The sequence below is a fragment of the Aythya ferina genome (genome assembly GCF_964211825.1).
Source record: "Aythya ferina genome assembly, chromosome: 1".
NCBI classification, from domain to species: domain Eukaryota; kingdom Metazoa; phylum Chordata; class Aves; order Anseriformes; family Anatidae; genus Aythya; species Aythya ferina.
Window position 1 is genome coordinate 130107483 of NC_140296.1, and position 14530 is coordinate 130122012.

At 39.2% G+C, this 14530-nt stretch overlaps 1 protein-coding gene across 25 annotated transcripts in view; it reads left to right on the forward strand.

Moving 5' to 3' along the window:
• The window catches only part of SOX5 (SRY-box transcription factor 5), a 650695-nt gene extending 636459 nt beyond the window's left edge, over window positions 1-14236 (forward strand). For all 25 annotated transcript variants that reach the window (XM_084509197.1, XM_084509199.1, XM_084509212.1 and 22 more), the window contains 2 exons: window positions 4860-5076; window positions 8416-14236. In XM_084509197.1, coding sequence (XP_084365323.1) covers window positions 4860-5076; window positions 8416-8719 — 521 coding nt within the window. In that variant the 3' untranslated portion in view covers window positions 8720-14236. The remainder of the gene's footprint in view (window positions 1-4859; window positions 5077-8415) is intronic.
• Window positions 14237-14530: the final 294 nt, after the last annotated feature.

Below are 14530 nucleotides of genomic sequence, written 5' to 3' on the forward strand. Positions count from 1 at the left end.
GCTTCTAAGCATTTTATAATACCCTAAAATCTGGTTTTAATAAGCCATTCTGCTGAAATTGTTAACATAAGGAATCACCTTTTACTATTTGGCGCTAGATCAGGGAGATATGGGGACATCTTTTTCTGATTAGATATACAGTAGTTGGAGTAAAATGTGCAAATTCATTACAGATCCTGTTGAGGTGACAGACAGTATAGCTGACTCCAAACTCTTTACTGTTTTGCTGCCAGATATGGGGAAAAGCAAGGTTTAAAGCAGGAAGAGATGATGCTTCTATTTCTTTCCAGCATCACATTTGATTTTTTCTATTCCTCCTCTGCAAAAGAGAGGGATGCCCTGATGCCTTCTTTCCTGACAGGAACGTTGCAAAGGTCTCCCCTCAATTGCAAAAGGCCAACCTTTTGAAGTCAGCAGGGAGCTCTCTGTTAACTGACATAGGGTGAGCAGCCAGAAACTTACAGTTCAGCCTGTATTAGGGGCTCTTTATTAGAAATCCACAATTTTTCCTTACCATTTTTTAGCAGTGCTGCTGCACATTGAGGTCAGAGAGCTCATTGTCACTAAGAGTGGCTTAGATGGAGTTGTCACCCATCGAGGGTCATTTTTGTAGTAAAATGAGAGGAGATGCCCTTCCCAGCACTAGCATTCTCTAGGGATTATGTTTGACACTGTGGTATTATGTTTTGAGCATAAAAATTAGATAGATGGATTTGTCACTAAATTCATCTGTGCATACGTTTGTCATCCATCTGTTCATTGCAACTTAAATTTGTGGATAATGATTTTTTTTAGTAAATTGTTAAAAAAAGTGCTAAAGTGGGTCTGCTGGACCCTATCAATTTAATAATGCATTGTTTAGATATTTTTGTAAATATTTTAATTAATTTCACTGAGAAATTTGCATAAGGAGATTAAGAAAAGAAGTTAGACAGTACCTTCAGAAATTCTCTCACAGATGCATATGTGTGTGAATACATGCGTATATGCATACCTATACATTATATATGTGCTTGTGTGTGTGCAAGTATTTTTTTAAACACAAAAGCAGCCCGATGCAGATACCCAGATTGAAAGATACCAGTCCTGTGGACTAAAAATTAGGAAGTATTATAAAGAGCAGAAGATTCTCGACAGAGGCCTGGCTCAAAATCAATGGTCAGCAGAGCTGTGAACCCCACTGAGAGCACATGTGTGTGCACCCGAGCACAAGTGCACGTGCATTGGTAGGTGCATGGCTGTCTGTAGCTGCCGGTGCCGGACTCAGATATCTGGCTGTCCTCATCGGCCCTGTACAAGCTTCACGTTGTCACAGTTCTAAACTGTCCTAGCTCATGTTGGGGGCAGGAGCCACGTTTGGTGCTGCAATGTCTAGTAATTTCAGCATTTATTTTCTAATCACTTCAGCCAGCAGATTGGGGAGAGCTGTGTGAGAATCCTGCCTGTCATTATGTATGCATACAGGGAGGGGATGGGCTCATGTTTTTGTAGTCACGGAGAAAAACCTTGCATACTTGACCCACTCAAAGCTTTCAAACACAGATGGTAAGCAGAAAGCTCACCAAAGAGTGTAAATCTTTCCTTAAAAAAAAAAAAAAATCAAGATTTTTCAATTACACCTTATTTGGGCTCGGGTTTACACTAGGCATAGGTACCCATGTCTGCATGCATGTGTTTATTGACATAAAAAATAATCGCAGATAAAGGTATTGCAAATATTTTTTGTCCAAACACAAGCGATTTTCAACCAGTTTTAGTATGCTGATTATTGATACTCACTCTTAACGTAGCCTGCCTGCACATGCAAATGTCAGGATCAGAATAGTATGTTCTTCAGAATTTCCAAAGTTCATATTTAAGACCAGTTAGAGAACTGCTTGGATTTTGTATATTAGTAAGAAAATAAATGAAAATGCTAAAATGTAAAAAAAATAGGATTTATCGTCAGAAAATATGCCCATTTTCAGAATTTATTTTGACAGCACTGTTTGTTTAATTATTTATGATAGTTCAAAACATACTAGTAAATTATATTTAGTGTATTTTGCAAAAACAATATAGTCATAGTAAGAGTAGGTATCACTGCAGAAGGCAGCTATTAAAAATTTGCTAGGAAGAGAGGTGAGACTGCCAGAATTTTTGTTGCATTGAGTTTGCAGCTTAGGAAGGAAAAACATAACAAATGACATTTATGTATAAATATTATATGTGTAACTCGATGTACAAATATTATGTATCAAAATTTCAGTTTTTATGGCCCTGATCCTGCAAAGACTTGTGTTTGCCTAACTGCATCCACTATTTACAGATCTTTTCAGATGAGGGGGTAGGAATCTGCCTGTTTAGGTCGTCGTGTAGGATTGCAGCAACATAAGACAGTGGAAGAGGAATTGTGCTGAGACAGAACATTTTCATGAAAAGTTTGCAAAAACTGATTTCAATTTCTACCTTTCTATGTGTTGCTCTCAGAACATACGTGACTATTACTCAGTCCCTGAGCTGCAGGTCCCTTCACAGCATGTAAAACAAATGTCAAGATTTGTTTAAAGTCGGTGAGGTTTTCAGCTTTGCTATTCATAAATAAAAACTGTTTCATCAGTAGGAAATGGGGCTGGGGTGTTTTTTTAAGCCACCAGGACTTGTTTGTGGTTAGAGGACTCTAGATTTAGACAAAATTTCATTATTTTCTTCATACACTAAAAAGCCAATGTGCTGTTGTCTAAGAGGTAGAATTTGGAAGTAGACCTACATCTTCCTGTGAGGGCTGTATAAGCTTTACCCTGAATTTTTGACATCATTCAACACAAGCCCTATCTATGTTTCCATCTTGCACACTAAGCCAGCATTAGTAGGTGTTCAGTGTCTTGGCAGTCTCCACATGTTTATCACTATGTCATTTAGCCTGAAATCTTGGAGGCACTACAAGTGGGAAGCTGGTGTCACTTTTTCTAGTCACTCCCTCTGCCAGAAAAAGCATGGGATAATTTCCCTGCAGGAGACAAAGCTGCTGACCACGATTCTGTAGGCAGAGTTTTGCTACCCTGTCTTAACACAGAGCCATGTCAGGGATGCTTGTGCTGAGCTACCAAGTCTGTTTGGCATATGAAGCACCACGCAGGAGTTTCAGATCAAATCTTAGAAACAATCCATTCATGCTGATATGATGCTACGCCTAAGCTAATAACAATTAGCAGAAGCATTGAACTGTCTCCCATTCCAGAACTAGCTGGAGGATTTCTCCATCTTATAAGTGAAAAAAAATGATGTTTTTGACTCCACAGTAATGTTTGCTATAAAAAGGTTGTCCATTGTTGCACCACTGAATAAGGACAGCATGATTTCCAATCACTTGTCTGTCATTGTGAGGCAAAGTTGGGTAACCCTTAGCACCAGAAGCCCAAACTGCAGCTTGGACCAAAGATTAAAAGAGCACTGGGGAAAATGGTGTCAATAATCAGAAGGGGCTTTTCTGGAGGGAAGCAAACTATTTTCTCGGCCAGGAAGGGATAACTCTGTGGTGAAAGTCTTGGGTACACAGTGAGCTAAGACCAGCCTGAGTAATAGCATGAGCTAAGTACAGCATGAATAACCATAAAAAATGAAGACAAAGAGGAAGTCAAGTATGACATATGATATTATGGGCCAATTAAATTGAGAAACTGTTCAAACTTTATTTTATTTTTTTTTTTCTCCCATTGGGAAAATGGACTATTTTCCAATAAAGTTTTCCTTCTAGGCCACATGTTTCACGGCTTGGACCATTCCCGTTCTTTTGAAATGTATCATACCCTGAAGCATTTATATAGTCCATGGAAAAATAAAATAGGATAACTAACTCAAGAAACTTTTCTTTCTGCTTCCATGCTATATCCTTTAAACAATATTAGTTTATAAATTTCAGGAGGTATTTGAAAAAAAAAAAAAAAGAAAAAGAAGTCTTTATTTCCCTAGTTCAAATATCCATATTAGCATAGGAAGAAAAACCAGCCTGGTCAGAAACCAGCCTGCCAGCAATCAAGCTATACTGCAGCTCCATGGAGAGGTGTGCCGGTATTCCAGTGCTCTTCCCTTCATGACACATACTAAATTCTTTGTTAAGTTGGAGCTGGCAGTGCTCACTAGGACTTGGTCTTGGAGTTAACACCCCACTGAGACATATGGGATAACTTACAGCTGTTAGAGTCATTGCTTCAGGATCTTTGCAGGCTCCTGTACCCAGCAGCATCCCATCTATGATCAATTCATGTTCTGCTGTTCATGTACGTGGCAACTAGAAAGATAAGTTATTTATAATGAAAGACTAAGCTGTAGACGTGCATATCCAGAGTTTATTCCTGATCCAGCTATGGTGAAACACAGCAATCGGATCGCAGCAACTGGGATTACTGCCTCATCTAGAAGAGGAGGTGAAAACAAGACCATGGTCAAAGGAAGGTCTCAGTAGAGTAGGCTTGATGTACCTGAGGGTTCTCTGACTATTCCACTAAAATACACAGCCTAGCTTTCTCAAAAGTGTCAGGGTCTGCTCATTATCAGGATATTATTCTTATTGATCATCTGAAAAACATCATCATCTAGAAAAGTTTCAGTAAAATAGTGAGTGAAAGCTTTGAGTACCATCTCTGTCTGCCTCATGGCCATACTCAAGAGGTTTACCAGTGAAATGCAAGCAAGACCTGACCCTTGTCTAGAAGCTATGACAGATTCCCAGCCCAAAGCGATATGACTGTCAGTATCTTGTTCCAAGTGACCTACTTGCTTCTCTGCCTTTTAGTGCTTGTGGATGAGTAGAACCTCATTTCTTGTTCTTTCTTTTTTTTTTTTTTTTTTTTTTTTTTTTTTGTGTGTGTGTGTGACAGGATCTCGCTGGAAAGCTATGACAAACCTAGAGAAGCAGCCATACTATGAGGAACAGGCCCGACTCAGCAAACAGCACCTGGAGAAATACCCAGACTACAAATACAAGCCAAGGCCGAAGCGTACCTGCCTTGTAGATGGCAAAAAATTACGCATTGGCGAGTACAAGGCTATAATGCGCAACAGACGCCAGGAGATGAGGCAGTATTTTAATGTTGGGTATGGGACCTTTAAAAACTAACACTCATTTCAGCAAATATATATATATATATTTCAGGGAGAATTCTTAATTCACTGTGGTAAATGTTATATTTTATTGGCAAGAACATTATATATTGCTAACGGAATGTGAAGCTTATACTTTAAAACAATGTGTTCCAGGAGGAAGTTAGGCAGCTAGGGATTTTTTGTTGGCTCTCCTATATGTTCATCTTACAGTTTCAGCCAACTGTCTCCTTTCCACTCTGATCATGCAAAAGAAGAAAAAAAAAAACTTAAGATTTTCCAATGAAATCTAAGTCTTCTAATAAAGTCTTATAAGCACTACTTTATTATTGGACCTCAGACACAGTATCTGAATGGATCTATGGTAGTATCTATTAGTCCAAAAGCCAAAAATACTAGTTTGCATTCAGTATGATCTATTGCAAGTGGTCTGTAAAAGGAATGCTGAACATATTGAACTTGAGCTGGAATATGGACTTGAATATCAGGCATGAAGTTATCTCCATTGTTCATCACGATGGCATTTGTCATATTAGGGAGTGTCTTCCAATTCGCTAAGCTAAATGCTTTGTGTTGAGTATAAATTTGAAGACTGGTTCAAGTAAACTCTTAATAGATCAGCTTGATATGATTATACTAAAATCTGCCTGGAAAACTCATGTCTTTTCTCTCTGGAAATTCTACTTGGTTTTGATTACTGTAGATTGAAAGGATCAGAAGTAATCAAATATTCTGCAGTATTTCTGTATTCACTCCAGAAAATTAAAGTCCACGTATTGGTCTAAAAAAAATAAATAAATAAAAAGCAAAAATGGCAACAGAATCAAGCATCAGAAATAATGGAATTTGTGTTCTGTTTCATCTCAGGCTGAATTTGGAATCACTTTAATATGAACTGAACTGAGCTGCACATCTCTTTAGTTAACAGCTAGAAGTAGCAATAAAGGAGAGAATATCTGTCCAGCAACTGTTAAGTGTCATCAGACTGTGTTTTAAACAGCTACAGTGTGCATTGTTATAATAAGCTGCTCAGCAGAGAAATTTGAGCTGCTTAACCTTGTGGCGCTGGCAGGTCCAGTGATCCCAATGGTAAGCACTGAAACAAACACAGGGAAGTCAGCCAACATTTGGCATCAAGAGATTAAAAAAAGAGGAGGGGGGCCCTCTGGAAAAAGAATAGGTGGCAACAGAGCCCCCAAAACACTGCTTATCTGGTTAACATGCATGCTTCATCATGGGAAAAAAATTAACCTTGTAACGCTCTGCATATTATTTAGCTTTCCAAACAAGGCTGACATTGAAATCAAGACATTTCTGGAGATAATTTGCACAGGGGCATCAGAGCACAGAACCTGGTGTGAAATCTTCATAGAAGTTACTGACAAAGTGGCCAGTGACCGCAGTGGGATCAGTGTTTGATGCTGGGAGTCCCAGCACTGCAGTTGCATTCCTGGTTTTGGTTCCCCATCTGCTGCATCACCCTGCACGGATCATATAGGGCTAAACTTCCAAACACAAATGCAGCTCCTGCTCAGGCACCAAAGAAAATGATGGGGTTTTCTAAGAGCTCTTGTTGTGCCGGCTACCTGGACATACGGAAAACCTGCCTGAAAGCCTCAGAGTGGGAAGGATTGGGCATTTTTTGCAACTCTTGTACTTAATGCTTTTAGGTCTTACTGTCCTCATCTTTAATGGTGATATGGTAAGCTCACCTGATCCTCTGGAGTGGACATCCTATAGAAGTGGAAAAATACTATTCTTAAATTATTTAATATTTGGAAAGCACTCTGAAAAGCACCATTTAAGTGCAAAGTATTCCTATTGTTAAATATTAAAAGCAATTTAAGTGTTCTGAATCTTGTTACGGAAATGCTGACTCCAGAAAAACAAAGCCTTCCTACTGAATTAAGAATAAAATGCAAATTAGACCTGCTCCCTACTTTAAGAGCCACGTCTTCAGCTGAGACAACTTATACTTTTTTCAGAAAGAAGGAAATAATGATTGTACTGACAGTGGCCTCGCTTGAATGGCAGGCAGGAAGTATCTGAAAATGCAGCTAGCAATTCCAAACAAATGTAAAGCTCTTTGGCAGAGGAAGGTCTTTCAGGATCACTGTACTGTGCAGGGCTTACTGTACAGTCAGGGCACAGCCAGGCAGGGAAACAGGGGAGGGTTTCATTCTTAATTACGAATGTTCATCTCAAGAGACTCTGCCCTGTCTCCTGTGGCAAGGCTTTTCAGTGCAGATGGACACACCGCTGATGACATTACAATGTGCAGCATGTACTGAAGAGTATTACTGCAATGGAATTACTTCATGCAGCAAGGAAACAAAAGGAGCATGAATTTTAAACCTCTAGGCTTGTTGGGACCCTGAAGCTTCTCAGGGAAATAAACACTGGTATAACGCAGCTAGTGTTCTTGATGCAAAGGGAATTTCTATGGCCTGGAATAATTCGTCTTTCATTACTGCAGACAGGTTTCCAAGGCTTAGACGCTGTATAAAAGCATCCTATAGAGGATTTTCTGAAATGCTCATGTAGCTTGCTTGCTTTTTATTTATGTTTAAATAATACATGCTTCCGTTTTAAGTCTGGCTTTTCCCAATTTTGATCCACCCTGCTTCAAAGGTTCTGCTTTTCACAAGTGCCACTCACTGTGGAAACTATCACCTTCCAGTGGGAGGCCTGTAGTGATCATCCTGTAAGCTCATGTTGGCCACAGAAAACCCACTGTTCCTCTCCCTAACAATGGCCAGGTCTCTGAATGAGTGTGGAGCAAACACTGCCTCATCAGTGAGAACTGTCAGGCTTTCTCCTGATCCACTGGTACTTCCCTACAGCATCTCCCCTTTCCTGTGTAAACTACCTAGCCCTCACTTCATTTTTGCTGTTGGCAATGTGTTACTTTTATTTCTAGTCCTGTCAGTGTCTTACTATGATGAGCTAAGAGGAGGATTTTCAGAATACAAGTTTTCATTAAGTTGGGCCACAATTGAAAGGGTGCTTGCTTTTGTCTGGCAGCTTAGGGGACACAGTTGACTCAGTGAAGTCGCATCACAGGTAGGCAAGCTGAAGCTGTGTAGTTCAGGTACAGCTACAGATGTTTACAAAAGTTGGGTTTCTTTAGCGGTGAAGTTGGTTTGGGCTTGCTGTTCATTTCAAGAGCATCAGTCGCTGAATCTGGAATACTGATAGAAGGGTTGTCATGCATGGGCCAACCAGGAGCTCCCTCTGCATCCCCAAGAGCATGTGCTATGGGCTTACTATCATACTTAGGACCCTCTGTTCCTTCCAGTATTCCAATGTTCTTTTACTTTTTCTCCATGGCAGGCAACAAGCACAGATTCCCATTGCCACCGCAGGCGTAGTTTACCCAGGAGCCATTGCCATGGCAGGAATGCCTTCCCCACACCTGCCCTCCGAGCACTCGAGCGTCTCAAGCAGCCCGGAGCCCGGGATGCCCGTCATCCAGAGCACTTATGGCATCAAAGGTGAGGAGCCTCACATCAAGGAAGAGATGCAGACCGAGGACGTCAATGGAGAAATCTACGATGAGTATGATGAGGAAGAGGATGACCCCGATGTTGACTATGGCAGTGACAGTGAAAATCACATCGCGGGGCAAGCCAACTGATCAGGGTCCAAATATCATGTGACCTACAGGACTTCAAGGAGAAAAGAAAAAATAAATAAAGCCCCATCTGGTTTATCCTTGCCAGTGGCCAAGCACATTAACTTTCTCATACACTGACTGTTACTTTAACTGTTAGTCTTAACTAGTTGGGACATCAGCTGACTAATAGACATCAGCCTGCATCAGAAGAAAAAAGGCTCAGAAGAAAGGAAACAAAGACAACGACGACAACAACAACAGAATGATATAAGCTATGGGTAAAATAATGCCAGTAATTCAGCTGCTATACCCAAGCACTGAAGTCTTACCCGTCGACCTTTTATTATTATTATTTTTTTTTTCAAATAAACTTTATGGCTGTTTGTTCTACAATGTTCTAGAAATTCTCACTCAGGTACACAGTGCCAACAAGTGGCTTGTGAATGTGTTTTGTTGTTTTGTGCTACAGTTTAAAGAGAAATAATTTTTTTTTTTTTGGTAATGCACCTGACAGGAAAGAAAAAAAGACAAAATTCCTTTTCCCCTTCTGTCTCCTCCTCCTCCTCCCTGGCATGTCTGGGTCAGAAGCGTGTGTGTGTGTGTGAGTGTATGGGCATGCGTGGCTGGCAAGGAAGGAAGTGGGGAGCCTGTTTCTGTTAACCCCAACAAGCAATTATTTCCTTTCAAGAGAGGACTTCTCTTCATCAGTTGCACACCATACTGAGTCTTTGAGCAAGTGCCAAATTTGTACTACAGCGCTGAACTAGTCCAATTGCTTTTTTTTGTTTGATCTCTGTTTTTGTTTTTCTTGGTTTCCTTTTGCTTCCTGCTCTGTCTCAAGTTAGGACAGTGTTGTATCTTAGACAATCCCTTGAAGAACCTGATATACCAGCAGCTGGTGAGATTAGACATATATTTTTGGGTTTGGTTTTGGTTTTCAAAGGAAACTGTAGGTGCCATTCTCAGGTGAAAAAAGAGAGAGAGAGAGAGAGAGAGACATAAGAAATTTAGAGAAAAAATATTTTATGATCTTGGATTTTCATGTGTGCGTGTTTATGGTACTAATAAGAATAATATTGGACTATTGTGAGTAAAAAGCATGTTCCAGAATGAAATCCTGCACCCTCCAAAGGACTTGGTCTGTAAGGAGCCTTCCATTTACACTTCAAGTGGCAGCATATAGAACATAAAAAAGGATTGTCCAAAACAGGATTCGTTCAGCACAGGACAGGCAGCTGGAAATGTTAATTCGTTGCTGAGCATAATTAGGTTACCATGATGTCCAGTTTTAATGAACTTGTACCTACAGTGTTATTGAACACTGATCTCCAATTCAAAAGGCAGTTGTGTTTATTTTTTAACTGGCATTTTTTCTCCTTTGCACTTGCAGAAATCCATTTTTATCAGTAGGATGTTTGTGTAGGAAGAAAGACTAATAGCTATGAAGAACTTTTCATATTCAGAAAACGCATTTAAGAACCCCAGCTTTTGCAGTGCTAAGTTTCCCTCGCTGCTGCCTCTCACAAGTAGAGAAGTTTTCTCCTGGGCTGTAATACTTCCAGTGTTGTTTTAGAGCCCTTGGAGACATTGCTTGTGCAGCTTTGCCTTCCTTGGGTAACAGCAACTGGATGAGGGAGGCAGATTTACACAAGCGTAATGCCAAGCAGAAGTTAGTTAGCCTACTGTAATCTCAATAAGGTAATTGAATGTTACACTTTATTTCAGAAAAAGAATATAAATATAAGTGAATCATGGAGTCTCCTTTTTTTCCTCACTCTAGATATTCCTCTAGAAAGAAAGGACCCAGGTTCATGTAGCAAGACAGAAGCATTAGTTCTAAACCAACCAACCAACCAAAACAACTACCTCTCATTTCAAGCAGTAGCTGTTCAGTAGATCCTCTCTGCCTTGAGAAGGAAAGTCTTAGGATCGTACAGAGAAAAAAAGCCTTCCTCTGAATCAGTTTTCTAATTGATGATGCCACCTTTGTGTGGCTCACTGGAAAATCCCTGCTCCTAAAGAGACTCATTGCAAGCATTCACTTTAACTTGTGAAAATAGCCCTGTGTATCTTTGTGCCAGCCAGATCCCAGCCCAAAGGTTCACCAGAAACATGGTCTTCAGTACTTGGCAACACTGATTTTACTAATGGTTCCTTAATCAGGCAAATTTAGACCTCAGAGTAATCAGCCATTTAAATCTAGGTGCCAGGTGGAAAGGGCAGGTAGCAGGAGGTGCTGGGAAGGATGACGTGGGGTCTTCCTTTGCCTGCTGGAATACCACTTGAAGTGTAACTTGACCTCTGCAGACCTTGTGCAAAGCAAACAAGCAAATGCCATTGAAGAGTTAGGACAGTACTCTGGCGAGCGGTTTGGACGTGTGATAGTTTTACCCTGCAACATCTGTTTTATTTTTCTCCTTGTTTTCCATTTTTGATGTCCACCTCTGCCTCACAAAAATTCTTTTCTATTTTCTCTCTCTCAGAAGATTTGCTCTGAAGTTACACTTGGAGTAGCTGATCATATCCTCCATGTCAGAGAGGGTTCTTTTTGTTTGTATTTTATGACTGTGTTTTTTCATTTTGCTTTTTTTTTTTTTTTTTTTTTTTTGTTCAGTTGAACTGCCTCTTCTTGCTAGTGTTGTAATGGTAATTATAATAATAATAATAATAATGGTCAGCTGTTCCCAGATTAGTAAATTATGTATAATTTATTTTATTCCCTCCTTCCTTTTTTAACTTTATTTTATTCTGTTCTAATTTGGCAGTGCAGCAAACGAAGCTGTTAGGCTATTTAAAATGGATACCCCTCCCCACCTTGCCTTTTTATATATATATAAATATATATATATACATATGAAAACAAATTGCTTCTTCTTTTGCTCACACCATTCCTCTTTCTGTTATTTTAATTTTGGCCCCAGCCATGTCAACTTCTGATGTTTATTATGATGGAGTGAATTAATGGGAGTGTTGTTTTCAATCTTAATTAACTTATGCTCTCTCATCACTCATTTTAGTTATTTAATTACACCAGTCTTCTAGAGCCAATTTTTTTTGAAGCACTCTGTTTGGATAAGAAGGAAAAAAAATAGTCAATTGTTTTTATATCATTATTATGTACAATGTGAAAACAGATATTTGCTCCTTTTTTTTTTTTTTCTTTTCTTTTTAACTTTTAAATTTGTTCCCTGTCTTTGTGAACAAATTACTTCTGACTCTTGTGGGTTCACCTCACATTTGCTGTATGCTTGATTTCCACCACATTATAGAGACTCTCTGGTTTAATTGTGTAATGTTGGGCTACCAGAATACTTTGTTTTAGCTCCAGGTAGGTGCCACTGCAGCAGGCATGATTGGAGCAAGTCTTGGACATGTAGGCTGGAAAGCCAGCCTCGGTGAAGTCGATGGAGAAAAGGCTCCTTGACTTCAACGGGACCGAATTTCAGCCCTGTACTATGTCAGTGCTGCAGGAGATGCTCTAGAGGTGACCCCGTCCCAGTCGGCAGGGTTTGTCCCATGCCAGAGGGCGGCAGGACTGAGCTCTGCCCTTGTCACTTACTGCGTTTGCCTGAGCTAAGGCTCCGATGAACGCTGTTTGTTACCTGCACGTTTCCATCTGAGAGACTGTGCTAGAGCCTAGGGTTTGCTCAGGGTGTTGGAATGGGTAGCTGTAGCAAACTATCTGCCTCCTGCATCTGGATACTGAAACTGATGCAGCAATGATGAAATAGGAAAAAAAAAAAAAAAAAAGGAAAAAGAAAAAAGAAAAAAAAGGCTGTAGAGTCCCAAACCAGCAAAATACTTGTGACTGTGCTAAGGTTTTGCTGGATCAAAGCAAGAGCACCCATAAATCCTTTGTCAGTAGAAGACCAGGTTTGAAGACGAGGCCCTGTAACAAAACAAAACAAAACAAAACAAAACAAAACAAAACAAACAAACAAAAACAACAACACAAAAAGATCTTGTCTTTTTTTTTTTTTTTTTTTTTTTTTTTTCCCCTGGGCTTTCTGCCCTAGATCATGTAGGCAAACCAGGTTAGAAGAGATTAGGATTGTATTAACCTACAAACGCATGGAGGCCCTACTGCCAAGCGAGGCCTCACTCCCCTTGCCCTGGGAGCTTGGCAGACAAGGTGCCAGTGTGGGAGCTGCCGTGGGCCGACGTGCCACCGCCTCCTCGGGCAGGGGAGCTGGGGCTCGGGAGCTTACAAAAGAACAATACCAGCAGTGGGGAAAAGGGGAAAAGAGGGGAAAAACAAAACAAAACAAAACAAAACAAACACACACACAAAAAAACTGAGGCACTTGCTTCTAAGCTCAACTAAATAACACAGAGTATATCCTTTTTCAATTTATTCATGCCTTATATTAGTAAAATAGGATTTTTAAGTGCATTTAACATCTTTATTTAACCGTTCCGCTGTATTAATCAGGCCCCCAGAAAAGAACACTAGCTATTATTATAGCATTTAATTAGTTTTGTAACCAAATCCTCTTATTATGAATGCATATGGAAGAAATTCTTTCTTCGAAGACATTATTTCAAAGATTTGGTTACTGCAGTAGACTCTCTCTTTAATTAAATCATTTTTTAGAAAGTAAATTGTCTTTAACCTTTTTACAGCACATTTTCAGAGCTTTTTCTTTTTAATCCAAAGAGATGAGCTGTTATTGTCCCCGAAGAAGCCTCTGACATCACGTTTGTAACATCAAAAATAATTATACTCCGTGGAAACGTAGACCTTACTTAGCAAGAATTCATCTGCTAGAATGAATGGCAACTATATAATATCTTGTGCATTTAAGGGCATGATTTATCAGATAGGAAGCATTTTTGTCTGCCCACTTCTTGATAGAATCATATCTTCAATTTTGCAAAGAAATGTGTGTAATTCACTGGATGTGGATTCAAGTGTATCCTCAATTCACAGGGCATGGGCTGGATGTTTAGCTTGGTTTATATTTACATTTTTTCAACTTTATCTTAACTTGTCAGTTTCCCAGATTGAAGAACATGTCAAGTTCATTTTTTTTCTACTGACTGATTTCTCTACTCCCCGGTGTTTTTGTCACTGGTTTGCTGAAACAGTATTTATATAGCTCCATTGGCTCTAAAGCTCTTACTCCTTCTAACATTTTGGATTTTACAAGTGAAATTAAAATAGAAAAAGAAATAGAGACAATCAAATGCCTGGAGCTTAAAACAAAGTATGTGCAACCTACCATCTCACTTGAAATTTAATAAAAGAAATAATTATGTAAATATAACATAGAGTTATAGATTTATATTTTGTTCATAACACATAGTGTAATATAAGTTGTATATTTTCATGTTTTGGTTTTATGTTATCATTCATGCCACAATAAATAAAAAAAACAGGAGTTGATGTACTCTTTAAAAAAATACAATGTGGGTTGCCACCATCCTGTTTTTTTTTGTTGTTTTGTTTTGTTTTGTTTTTGTTTCTTTTGCATTCCCCTTTTTCAGTATTATTGCCCTGCAAGGCACCAATAAAACAGCAAATGTGTTCTTTACCTATACTGTGTTCTGTTTCCCACTTATTGTAGCAAAGGTTGCGCTATTTAATTTTGTTGTCAGGAGAACAAAACAGCTATGCTTGAGGAGGAAAACAAAAGGAGATTTAGGTTCAGCTTTACAGGCCACTCCAAAATTCAAGGTTTTCACACAATCACAGAAAAAAAAAAAAAAAAAAAAAAAAAAAAAATCACCCCATATTTAAAATACCAGTATTAAGCTAGAAGAAAAAGTTGGTTCCTGAACAATGTAGTGCAGTACTGCAATGACAGGTACCACTCACTAAACAACTTCCAG